The 13,095-nt window shown below is 41.0% G+C and overlaps 1 protein-coding gene across 3 annotated transcripts in view; it reads right to left on the bottom strand.

Moving 5' to 3' along the window:
* Positions 1-393: 393 nt before the first annotated feature.
* Positions 394-13,095, bottom strand: part of rpl38 (ribosomal protein L38) — a 259,773-nt gene continuing 247,071 nt past the window's right edge. For 2 of the 3 annotated variants that reach the window (XM_072242448.1, XM_072242449.1), the window contains exons 2-5: positions 11,525-11,577; positions 3,880-3,940; positions 1,475-1,597; positions 394-470 (exon numbers count right to left, since the gene is read on the bottom strand). In XM_072242448.1, coding sequence (XP_072098549.1) covers positions 445-470; positions 1,475-1,597; positions 3,880-3,940; positions 11,525-11,527 — 213 coding nt within the window. In that variant the 5' untranslated portion in view covers positions 11,528-11,577 and the 3' untranslated portion in view covers positions 394-444. Of the gene's footprint in view, positions 471-1,474; positions 1,598-3,879; positions 3,941-11,524; positions 11,578-11,768; positions 11,861-13,095 lie in introns of those variants that run through there. The other variant, XM_072242447.1, reaches the window with a different exon arrangement.

Consider the following 13,095-nt stretch of genomic DNA (forward strand, 5'->3'; position numbering starts at 1 on the left):
TCTATGGACGGCATGAAAAACTGTTTCACTGCACTATTGCATTATGTGACAATAAATTATTTCCATTTTAGAACACATTTCTTTGGGCACGTGTATTGGGAACAAAGAGGGTATTGATACCTGTGGATTTTGTTTATGCCTCGTTCCTTTACAGATAACAATTACTTGATGGAAAAAGTCAGCTACTTTTTTTTTTCAAAATAACATGGCAGTATCTACATTCAACCAGGAGTGGGAAATATGACTTTATGCCTCAGCCCAAAAGCACTCGGATGTTGGTCTAAATTAATCACTTAAGAATTTTGATTGGGTTTTGAACACCCTCAAGAGTTAAAAGTATTAAGTCTATTTTCATCATGAGCGATTAAACAAAAATACAAACACCACAGGAGCTTTTTGTCATTTTTTATTTCAATAAAATCTGAACATTGAAATTGCAGCTCTTCACTTCAGTTCTTTGACAGCCAAACCTGGTTTAAAACAAAAACAAAATTAGAAGCTTGAAGAGATGTGAAAAAAACTCACAAAAACATGCAAATATTAATGAATCATTTGAATATAAACACATTAGTGTACATTTCCTACTGCAATGGGGAAATTTAAAATATATCTAAACTTCAGCTCCAAAGAGCCAACTTCAACCTAGCATGTTTGAGTACACAGGACATTTCTAAAGCTGAAAGCACACACCAAAATCTACAGGTCTTCCAGTAAGATGGTGGCGCATTCAATCACAGTGGCTTCTACAGGGTCAACCAAAGGTGTTACTGTCCTTTTAAAACAGAGGTTCCTAACACTGGAGTCCAGACCCCTTGGTTAATGGTAAGGGTCCATACATTGGTGCATAAAGGACATGTGCAGTCTAACAGCCAGTGATCATCTTAGTCTCTTCTCGAGTTTGCAATCTCCTGTTGGATATTATTAATGTGGAATGCTGTAAACCCAATTCACCAATTTATTGATGGATAGTATGCACAAATTGATCTTTACACATTTACTCAAATATGTTGTCCAAACAACAAAATCTGAAATTCATATTCCAAAAGTGCATTACAATTCTTAATTGCACATAATTCTACAGTAATGTAGCTGTTCCTGTGACACTATTACAGCTCAGGGAGTTCTGAAGTTCAGAGTTCAATTCCAGCGCCATTTTCTAAGGAGTCTCTATACGTCCTCCCCGTGGAATGTGAGAGATTTCCCCCAGGTGCTCAGTTTGGGGTTGCTGGGGCAGTGTGGCTCCAAGGGCCAGGAAGGCCTACTCCGCGCTGTATCACTAAATAAATTGATTACACTGATTTAACCAACCCTTTTTACTTACCAGTGCAGTACAAAATGCATGCAGATATAACTGCATACAAATGTATTGCTGTTTACACAACAAAGTTTTGCTCTCACATATTGTTTCCAAATGTGACAACCAGCTAACCTACTCTAGCAGATGTCTAACCTGTACAGTTTGCAATTTGCTTACCTGGGGGCAAGGACTGTTTGAGTTTTTCAGCCTTTTCTTTGTCTGTGATGACAAGTGTGTACAGATACCTACTGCACCGTACTTTAAATTTTACATTATCTTTGTTCTTCTTGATTTTCACAGCTACAAAAAACAAAACAAGCAAATTACTTACATAGTTGACTAAGTATTTTTATAGAAACATCACAAATCTTGGAGACAAGCATGTATGTAGAAGACACAGACAAATGATACTTGGTTGGGGAGCAAAGGCAAACAAACCTGGCCAACTGGCAGTCCACATCCACAGTCAAAAAGCAAAACCTGCAGATACTAGAAATGAGAAATAACAAGAAAATGCCAGACACACTCAGCAGGCTAGCCAGCACCTATAGAAAGAGAAACTATGTCTCAAGCCACTGACAGAAAGATTTTGTTTCTCTCTTCAAATGCTGCTTGACCCAAGCCTCACCATAATTATTTTTATTGCAAGTAGTAGATGGAAATATCTACTTCAGAAATTTTCTGGGTAACCAGTTGATTACACATCACATGCCCCCATGAACTGCAGAACAACCAAATGGCTTACAAATCTCAAATTTACTTTCAAGCTCAGCAGCACAACTCTCAACTACCCTGTAGTTTAAAAATCATCTTAACGCTGGTTACATTAAAATAACTCAGCATCAAGAGGCACCTGTGAAATTATGGCATTCTCCAGCAATCAACCTGATGAATCTTAATTACACTTCAGTTACAAGTGTTATTCCAGCAGTCGCACCAGGATGTTTGGGATAAGACATCTTCCAAACTGGACTCAAATCCTCTTGCAATTATCAATGTACAAAGGACATGTTCACTTTCTCAATACCTATTCCTTTATGTTCATACACTTGGGTGGGGAATGGGGCATACATTCCTTTGAAAAACAACATCTTGGTTTGGTCAAGGTTAGAAAAGCCACAAGGAAGCAAACCATCCTTTACTAAAAACTAACACAATAGATGCTCATATTAGCCTTCCAGAACTCCAATTTCTCCAATCTCATTACAAGATACCTTTTAGAAATTTTTTAAATGCTATAAAATAAATTTTGAAAGTTACATCTAACCTACAAAGGACTGCCAGTTAATTCCCAGATCATACTATAGCTATACTGTGCTATACATTGCAATTTAACCACATTAGAGATCTCCAGAAATCATATCCAAAAATCAGCAAATACAAGGGAAGATTTGAAAAATTAAATGTGAATTTTCAACAATAAAATTGCAGTCATCCACAATTTATTCTGCTATCAACATAAACTAGGACTTTGTAAAACTACAGTAAATTTCAATCTATGGATTGGTAACAAATGGGAACTATTGCACTTAATACAAATTGGCTCTACACACTGCCAGCTGCAATAGGAATATCAAATAAGACAAAGATGAGGAAAAGTGTTCCCCCATTTTGTCAGATAAACCAGTATCTACACCAGCCAGACTAATAAGGCTATACTCAAGTAGGACTAATAAGTGCAGTGCTCCATGACGCACCCAAATGATATAAACAGAAAATGCTGGTTATTTGCCCAGCCAAACCTAGAACAAAATACTTAATATCCCATAAGAATAGTAGCAAGCCATCCAATTTACAATACTCTAACAGTAATAAGACCAGCACTGATTTGTGATCCAATTCTATACAGCCACCTTTTTCCATGCTCATTTTAAAATTGGCTGAGCACCAAATGCCATTTGTAAGGAGAATTCAAAAGTTCTACAACGCTGAGCATATAGAAGTTTTGAAAATCAGTCATAAAGATTTAATCCTAAATTATCAAAAACTTCATCCCCTTGTTTCAGTCACCAAACACCAGAATCTTCCCAGAACATTTTGAAAATTGTTAACACATTAAATTGCAGGAAATTCATCTATAGTTTATGCCATCTTCCCTTGCTATTATAACCTCAGTTTAGTTACAGATATAACATCACTTATTTGCATTTTCTCAAAACATTCCATCCGGCCAGGATAATGGTCACAACCACGATCCTTTATTTCACTCGTCACATTTTACAACTCCTGCTTGGCCAATTTCCATGCTAGATCAATAAATTGTTCAGTCCTCTGAGATAGGAACTGAGGTGGGTTCAATTCCTCTGTGGATTTTTCAGTTTTTTTCTTTGTTGAGTGGGTTTCCAATCCCCTCCCACATCCCAAATATCTGCAATAGATCAATTGGACACGGAATTATTCCTAGGTGCTGATAAAATCTGCTGAGAGCTGCGGATGGAATGTGCCACAACTGGGCTACAATGTACTGGCCCAATCAACTAGAATCTACCGTATTCTGCTTTCCTTTCACACTTGTATCATATTTGTTTCTTGAATTTAATTTTGAATCTGATAATCAAATAAATTATTTTAAATCCACTTACATTTTGCATCCTTTCTTCTTGCTGTTAGCAAGAAATCTTTGATTTCAGCAATCATACGAGGCTGTTGGAACACAAATATTAAGATATTGAAGATTTCATGTAAAATGTACCAGTTAGAATAAGGTGCTAAAAGATTTAAAGCATCATCTAGAGTCACTCTCCAGATGCCCATTCAGGACAAAATCTTAAAATCAAATCTTATTATTGTGACCTAAGATACTAAATAAATAATCAGACACATAAAGAATATCGACCATTATGAAGTTACATGAACCACCAAAACAATCAAGACAGCAAACTTTACAGATTCACGAGAAGCAATGATGCCATTAATTTTTTTTAACCTAACATCTAACACACAAAACCTAACATTTACCACACAAATCACAGAAAAGTAATCAAGCCAAAAAAAACCACGAACCTGTAAATGTACAATTAGGGCAGAAGACTTAAAAACTCCATAAAGAATCTCTCCGATTAGAAGAGACAGGAGCTTACATCTATTGCAAGTGAATGATCCAAGGTGACTACCAGTGATGGAATGTGCTTCAGAAGGTCAAAGTTAGTGCAATGTGGGAGGAGAAGGGGAAAGGAGAAAGGAGGGTAGGAAAGGACAAGGTGAGAATTTAAGGCAACTTGAAGCATGTGTCAATTTAAACCACAGAAGGAAGTGGGAAGGGTAATCATGGTTTTGATCAAGTTCAATTTTATGAAGTGTAGAATATGAAAAAGCAGTTAAGGCTGATACTTGTGCATACTAGTTTACGCCGTAGCCTACGCAAGTGGGCTATGCTGTGAGCATTTATACTTGTGCGTTGGTGTGTCTGCGTTGCTCTGCAATTCACTGCCAAAACGCTAGTTGGCGGTGGGGTTTCTATGCCAGTGTTGAGTTTCTTCGTGTAGAAACTCAACATGAAGAAATTCAAACTTCAAACAATGGCGACTGAAACTGAAGGAGGGTGAATTTCCTGTGCTTGTCTGGCCACTGAGAGACATGGACAACGAAATACATTTCAAATATTTTCGGACGTCAGCAGGTAGATTTGATGATTTGGTTCATCGTCTCCAACCATTTATTTCGCATCAGTGTACTCAAAGACTGGCAATCACCATTTGAGTTTTAGCTTCAGGAGGAAGTCAGTTAGCTACAAACTGGCGTCAAGCACAGGGTCCTCCATAATTTCGGAGGTCTGTAAAGCTTTATGGAAAGCATTGCAGCCAGAGTTCCTTCCCTGCCCTTCAGTCACCCAATGGGAAGCTATTGCAGTGTAGGAGGAAATGCGATGCTACCAAGCAGACCAATCACAGTTGTTGCAGTCTGCGTCGCCGCGACACGTAGTTACATTTTTGGGGAGGTGCGCGTCAGGCTACACCGTACCTACGGCGTCAATTTGACACACAAGTATAAATTGGCCTTTAGACTGCATTAAAAATTAGCCCTAACAAAGGCATGAATGACATGGCTGGGTCTCTGCAGGAAAAGTAAATGGCATGCTTTAATCAAATAGTAAAAGAAGGCTAAAAGACAAACAAAACACTGAAAGAACTCATTTAGTCAAGATGCATCTGTGGATAAAGAAAACTAGATGTTCCAGGCTAAGGACCTCCCCACAGAAAGTTACAAAATCTTCAAGCTCAAGGCCAAGAAGGTGGATAGAATTTGTGGCAAATGTTTGCTCTACCTTTTCCCAAGACTGGAGAATACTGCAGCTCACCAATAACTAAGACAAGAAAGTATATTATGAGGGAAGTTGGTAGAAGCAGATGTATAGTCATGTTACAAGGCATCTGGATAGACACATTAACAGGCTTGGCAAAGATTAAGGGTTCACCACCTTTTTTATGCCATAGACCAATACCATTAAGCAGGGGGTCCATGGATCCCAGACTGGGAGCCCCAGTATAGATACAGACTTTGTGTAGACAGATAGGATTAGTTTGTTTGGTATCGTCAACACAGACATCATGTGAAGGACCTGTTTCGGTTCCACAAATGATAACTGAACTCATTTGCATACTGGCAGCAGAAAGCCAAGCTAACATCAACATTCACTCAGAAAGAACTTAAAGCTTTGTTGGGAATAAAATGACGAATGAAATTCAGCACTTTCACATTTATGCCATATCTTCCAGCCTCACTTTTCATGGACCAGTAGCACACTAAAATTTCCTGGTCTCCTTCAATGATCACAGCTTTCACAATGATTTTAAAAAAACAGCTAATCACTAACCCTTGAGCAGCTGCATGGAGCAAGTGAGACAGGCAGGAATCAATCAGGCCAGCTCATCCCATAATACTTTCTGTCACCATATTGTGCCCGCTTAGGGGAGAGTTCTGCAAGTGTTCAGCTAGCAAGCTAAATGCAATGTGGATTCAAACCATCTTGAGGCACACTGGACTATAGCGTTCACAGTGCAGCAACAGTTACCAGTTGTAGCCTTTGACCATAACAACTGGAGGGAACATTCTCCAAAAATTAAACTGACCACAGAAATTCACCTTCATCTTGTATCTGCTCCTCAACAGCATTCACCAGAGTACCAACTAATCTTGGCCAAGATATGTTCACAACATCATTTTTTTCAGCATAATTTTGAAGCTTACCTCCAATAAGTTTCCTGTGGGAGCAGAGCTAATCTGATCTAATGGGGAAAAATGGTTGAAGCACCCCCCATTAGATGGTGCAAATGACATCAATCAACTTCACTTGCCCCATCACTGAAATATTCCCACAAGCTATGGATGCGCTTTCATGGACTCATCTCATGTTCTCAATATTTTTTTGTCTTTTGTACTTGTAGTTTGTCTTTTGCACATTGATTTATTTGTCTGTCCTGATGGGTGCAGTCATTCATTGGTTCTATTGTTTCTTGTATTTACTGTGAATAGCCACAAAATATAGTGAATCTCAGGGTTGGATATGGTGACATATGTACTTTGATAATAAATTTACTTTGAACTTTTAACAATGACAACACTTCAGAATCAAGGTTAACCAATCTCTAGTCCAAATGGGATATGCAACTGTTGCATTTGTGCACATACGCCAAGTTCCAAAACGCCACTCTCCAAAGCATATGAAATCAAGCCTCATGCTCAACATCCTCAGCCAACATGCTCCTACTGCAATAGCCGGCCTTCCAGTTTTCTGCAAAAACATCCCAAATTTTAAAATGCACTCTTCGGTGAAGGCAGACATCAATGAAATTCACTAGTCTAATGGGCAGCAGTAACCCTTACCCTCCTAAATGCACCTAAGGTCTTGACTACCTAAACAGTCATAATTAGGCATTAGAAAAGTACCATCCAAACTGTGTCCACAAAAACTTCAAATCACATCACTGGATTCCTGAGGCAGAAAGAGCATACACTCAAAGCTTCCTTTAAGTACATGTCCAATGACTCCTGGAAATCTCTGCCCTGAAGCCACTCAGAAGTGGAAAAGAAACAAGCTAGGCTGATTTGGGAACCCAAGATGTGTAATGGGAGTGTGTAAAGGCAGTTAGCAGAGAGAAGGGCCTAACTTGCCTACGCTATGGTGCTTACTTGATCTAGCCCCCATTGGCCTGCATTTGGCCCAAATCCCTCTTTACCTTTCTATCCACGTTTGTCTAAGTGCACTTTAAACACTGTAATTATACCTTCCTCCACTACTAACACTTCATTCCGTATGACAATCACCCCTCAGACCCCTTCTCACCTATCTCAGGAAAAAAAAACTACAATCATTCACCATAACTGTTACCCATGACTTTTGCCTCCATCCACAAGGTTACCCCTCAGCCTCCTCCACTCCAAGGAAAACAGTGCCAGTCTAACTCCTTATAATAAAGCCCTCCAGTCTAGGCCACAACACTGAATCTTTTCTTGCTTAATCCTTCATATAGTATAGCGACCAAACTTCACAACACCCCAAATCAGTCTCACCAATGCCATGTACAGCTGTAATGTGACAACCCAACTGCTGTACTCAATGCCCTGCTGTATTTACCATCTTCACTACCCTCTAATGTGTTGCCATATGATGGTAACACTGTATTCATAACCTCAGTTCTCCCTGATCTGCAACATCCCCCTCCCTCGGCTCCTACCTTACATGTTCCACCTCATTTAACTTTCCTAAGTTGTTGAGTGCCATCAACTCAGGGCAACCCTATGGATAGTGTAGTTGTCCATATGATTTTTGTGGTAAGATACAGAAGTAGATTACCAGGCCTTTCCTCCACGCAGGATGGGACCTGGCCAGATTCGAACTCAGGACCATCCACCTTGCAGTCCATTGCTGATGTCAGTGCACCACCGGCCAGACCTTTATGCTTATCCAAGTTAAATTCCACCTATGCCATTCCTTGGCCATCTTTCCCTCTTGATCTAGATTCTGTTCAAACTTGAAAGTTCAAAGTAAATTTATTACTAAGGTACTTGTATGTCACCATGTACAACCCAGGGATTTGTTTCCTTGTAGGCATTCACTGTAGAAGAAATATAAAATTAATGAAAAACTACACACAAAGACTGACAACCAATGTGAAAAGACAAAAACTATGCAAATACAAAAATAATAATGAGAATGAGTCCTTGAATCCTTGAAAGCAAGTCCATAGGTTGAGTTCAGGTCAGTTCAGCGTTGAGGTGAGTGAAATTATCTACACTGATTCAGGAGTCTCATGGTTGAAGGACTATAACTGTTCCTGAATCAGGTGGCGTGCGACCTCAAGGCTTCTGTACCTCCTTCCCGATGGCAGCAGTGAGAAGAGCAGCATATCCTGGATGGAAACTTGGATACCATTCTTCACTGTTCACTTCAGCACCAACTCTTGTGTCAGCTGCAGACTTACTGATCACACCACCTACATTCTTATCCAAGAAGTGACCCAGCAAACACACACACAGAGCACACTATAGGCCTCAAGTCCAAACAGCACTCCAACACCACCTTCTAAATGCAACTGGCCATCTCACTCTGGACCAAGTTACCATGCAAAAGGTAATGCACAACTTACTGAAGAATGACACTGCTGCAAAAAAAAAAATCCACCCCACTTGCCGTATCACCTTTTATCTCATATGTGAAATGACCTTCTCTCTACATATTAGTCTCATTATTCTCGAGTTGAACAGGTCCTTTGGATCTGTCTTCACTAGAGAAGACACAATCTCCCAGATGTAATAGTGGCCAGAGAATCTAGGGTAACGGAGGAACTGAAGGAGATTCACATTAGGCAGAAAATAGTGTTGGATAGACTGATGGGACTGAAGGCTGATAAATCCCCAGGGCCTGATGGTCTGCACCCCAGGGTACTTAAGAAGGTGGCTCTAGAAATCATGGACATATTGGTAATCATTTTCCAATGTCCTATAAATTCAGGATCAGTTCCTGAGGACTGGAGGGTAGCTAAAGTTATCGCACTTTTTAAGAAAGGAGGGAGAGAGAAAACGGAAAACAGAACCAGTTAGCCTGACATCAGTGGTGGGGAAGATGCTGGAGTCAATTATAAAGGATGAAATAGCGGCACATTTGGATAGCAGTAACAGGATCGGTCTGAGTCAGCATGGATTTACGAAAGGAATATCATGCTTGACTAATCTTCTGGAATTTTTTGAGGATGTAACTATGAAAATGGACATGGCCAGTGGATGTAGTGTACCTGGACTTTCAAAAAGCCATGGATACTGACATGGATAGAAAATTGGTTGGCAGACAGGAAACAAGGAGTAGAGATTAACAGGTCCCTTTCAGAATGGCAGGCGATGACTAGTGGGGTACTGCAATGCTCGGTGCTGGGACCACAGCTATTTACAATATACATTAATGACTTAGATGAAGGGATTAGAAGTAACAGTAGCAAATTTGCAGATGACACAAAGCTGGGTGGCAGTGTGAGATGTGGGGAGGATGTTGTAATAATGGAGGAAGACTTGGACAGGTTGAATGAGTGGGCAGGTACATGGCAGATGCAGTGTTATGTAGATAAATGTGAGGTTATCCACTTTGGTGGCAGGAACAGGAAGGCAAATTACTATTTGAATGGTGTCAAGTTAGGAAAAGGGGAAATACAATGAGATCTAGGTGTCCTTGTTCATCAGTCACTGAAAGTAAGCATGCAGGTACAGCAGGCAGTGAAGAAAGCTAATGGCACGTTGGCCTTCATAACAAGGGGAGTTGAACAAAGAGGTCCTTCTGCAGTTGTACAGGGCCCTGGTGAGACCACACCTGGAGTACTGTGTAGTTTTGGTCTCCAAATTTGAGGAAGGACATTCTTTCTATTGAGAGAGTGCAGCGTAGGTTCACGAGGTTAATTCCCGGGATGGCGGGACTGTCATATGTTGAAAGATTGGAGCGACTGGGCTTGTATACTCTGGAATTTAGAAGGATGAGAGGGGTTCTGATTGAAACATATAAGATTATTAAGAGATTGAACACGCTAGAAGCAGGAAACATGTTCCCGATGTTGGGGGAGGCCAGAACCAGAGGCCATAATTTGAGACTAAGGGGTAAGCCATTTAGAACGGAGTTGAGGAAAAACTTTTTCACCCAAAGAGTTGTGGATCTGAAGAATGCTCTGCCTCAGAAGGCAGTGGAGGCCAATTCTCTGGATGCTTTCAAGAGTTAGATAGAGCTCGCAATGATAGCGGAGTCAAGGGATATGGGGAGAAGGCAGAAACAGGGTACTGATTGTGGATGATCAGCCATGATCAGTGAATGGCGGTGCTGGCTCAAAGGGCCAAATGGCCTACTCCTGCACCTATTGTCTATTGTCGTTAGCAACCAAAAAACCAAAGTGGAAGCACAACATATTCAATTCCCAAGTGCAACTCAGGAAAAAGCAGGCCATATCCACAAGCCAATCCGAACAGGAACTATGCAGATACCATCCTTGCATGAACATGTGCAAAACATATCAGCACCATTTTAATATATTTTCACTGAACTTCATTTCCAGCAGGTTCGTGGACAGCTTCTCTTCTGCTGTCATATAGATCCTTTGTACACTTCTCAATCTACCTCATATTGGTTCTTGCAACTTTTAAAATCCACCTGCACTGCACTCTTGTTAACTATAAAACCATATTCTCCATTCCCTTATTGCTTCTCTGTGGTACTACCTCCATATCTGTCTGAACAGCTTGTAGCAGCTCAGTCAGTACACGTGACAATTACAAACCAATTCCAACCCACCTCCAAGGGACCACCACATCCCAAGTTGCTCAGCGGGCGTTTCCTCTATCACCATCCGAAATTGGAACTTTTGGGAGAAACCTAATCCCTTCAATTTCAATATACAGACCCAATGGGCCTCCACTCATGTACTACAACCTTCTTATAACCTGAGTAATATGTAACACATATCGAATGCACCCAGAGGGTGGACGCCAACTTTTGAAATGCAAATCATGAAGGTCTCAGATGCAAGTTGACAATCAAATTATTCAAAGTACGTTATAAAAACTTCCTCGGGAAGAAAGCCGATTTCATTCAACATTCTTTGGCATACATTATCCATTCTACTCTCTACATCAGGAAGGCCATGGAACGCATGTCTGACATGGGAGTAGAGAACCGAATGCTGAATTCTTGTTTTTCTTAAGAAGTTTAAATTACTCTGAGGTAAGGAAGGTGACCACCTCCGTCCCGGGACTTACCATGGTCGCGGCAGATCCAGCGGTGGAGGTACGGCCCGTGCGCGGCGCCTGAAAAATTAAAACAAACCGTACACTGAGTCAATGGCGCTAATTTATAAACCTGCCACAACCCGGAACCCCGCCAGACACCGAGAACCGGGCAGCATGGCCCTTTATTTCTGCACCGGGGTGGCCAATGCCCCTGCCCGGCGCCCTGTGAGTGAGGATGGCCACGGATGAGATTCGCCCACCGCTGAAGCCCTACCTGAAGCTAAGCCGCTACCGAGAGAAAGAAAGGGCTAGGCCCGCCCTACATCCGGGAATTAACACAGCGCCACGACGGCTTCCGCACAGGGACAAAACGCGCAACAACTTTCACAACGAAAAGCTCGATATGAGGATCAGTGCCTTGCTGATATATTCAAAGTTGAAATTTCAAAGTAAATTTACTACCAAAGTACATATATGTCTGCATATACAACCCTGAGATTCGTTTCCGTGTGGACATACTCGGAAAATCCAGGAAACATAATAGAAATATGAAAATGAATTTTCATTTTGAATGAAAAAATGAAAAAAACAAGTATGGTGTTTGTCCACCCAACAGCATGGACAAACAACCAATGTGCAAAAGACAATGAACTGTGAAAATACAAAAGAAAAATAATGATGATTAAAAAAAATCAGCAATAAATATCGAGAACATCATAAGATGAAGAGTCTTTGAAAGCGAGTCCATAAGTTGTGGGAACAGTTCAGTGATGGAGCGAGTGAAGTTAATCCCCTCTGGTTCAAGAACCTGAGAGGTAATAATTGTTCCTGAACCTGGTCGTGCGGGACCCGAGGCTCCTGTCCCTACTTCCTGGTGGTGGCAGTGAGAAGTGAGCATTGCCTGTATGGTTGGCGGTCTTTGATGACGGATGCTGCTTTCCTGTGATAATGTTTTGTCTGGATTTGCTCTGCTCATGATGGACTGGGCTGTGTCCGCTACTTTTTATAGAACTTTCCATTCAAGGGCATTGGTGTATCTATACCAGGCCATAATGCAACCAGTCAATATACCCTCCACTGCACATCCAGATTGTCAAAGTTTTAGGTGCCATGCTGAATCTTTGCAAACTTCTAAGGAAGTAGAGGTATTGCCATGCTTTCTTTGTAATTGCCCTTATTTGCTGGAGCCTCTGAAATGATAACAGCAAGGAATTTAAATTTTCTGGTCCTCTCCACCTCTGAACCCCAGTGAGGACTAGCTCATGTACTTCCGGCTTTCTCCTCCTGAAGACAGTGATCAGCTCTTTGGACTTGCTGACATTGAGTGAGAGGTGGTTGTCATGGCACCACTCAGCCAGATTTTCAATCTCCCTCCTATATGCCGATTTGTCACCACCTTTGATTCAGCCAGTGACAGTGGGGTCATCAGCAATCTTAAATATAGCATCGGAGGTGTATTTAGCCTCACAGTCATGTTTAAAGTGAGTAGAGCAAGAGGCTAAGCACATAGCCTTGTGGTGTACCTGTGCTGATGGAGATTGTGGAATTGAATTGGATTGACTTTATTACTAATTCCTTCATGTACACTAGGGGTAAAAATC

This window comes from Mobula birostris, chromosome 24, assembly GCF_030028105.1.
Source record: "Mobula birostris isolate sMobBir1 chromosome 24, sMobBir1.hap1, whole genome shotgun sequence".
NCBI classification, from domain to species: domain Eukaryota; kingdom Metazoa; phylum Chordata; class Chondrichthyes; order Myliobatiformes; family Myliobatidae; genus Mobula; species Mobula birostris.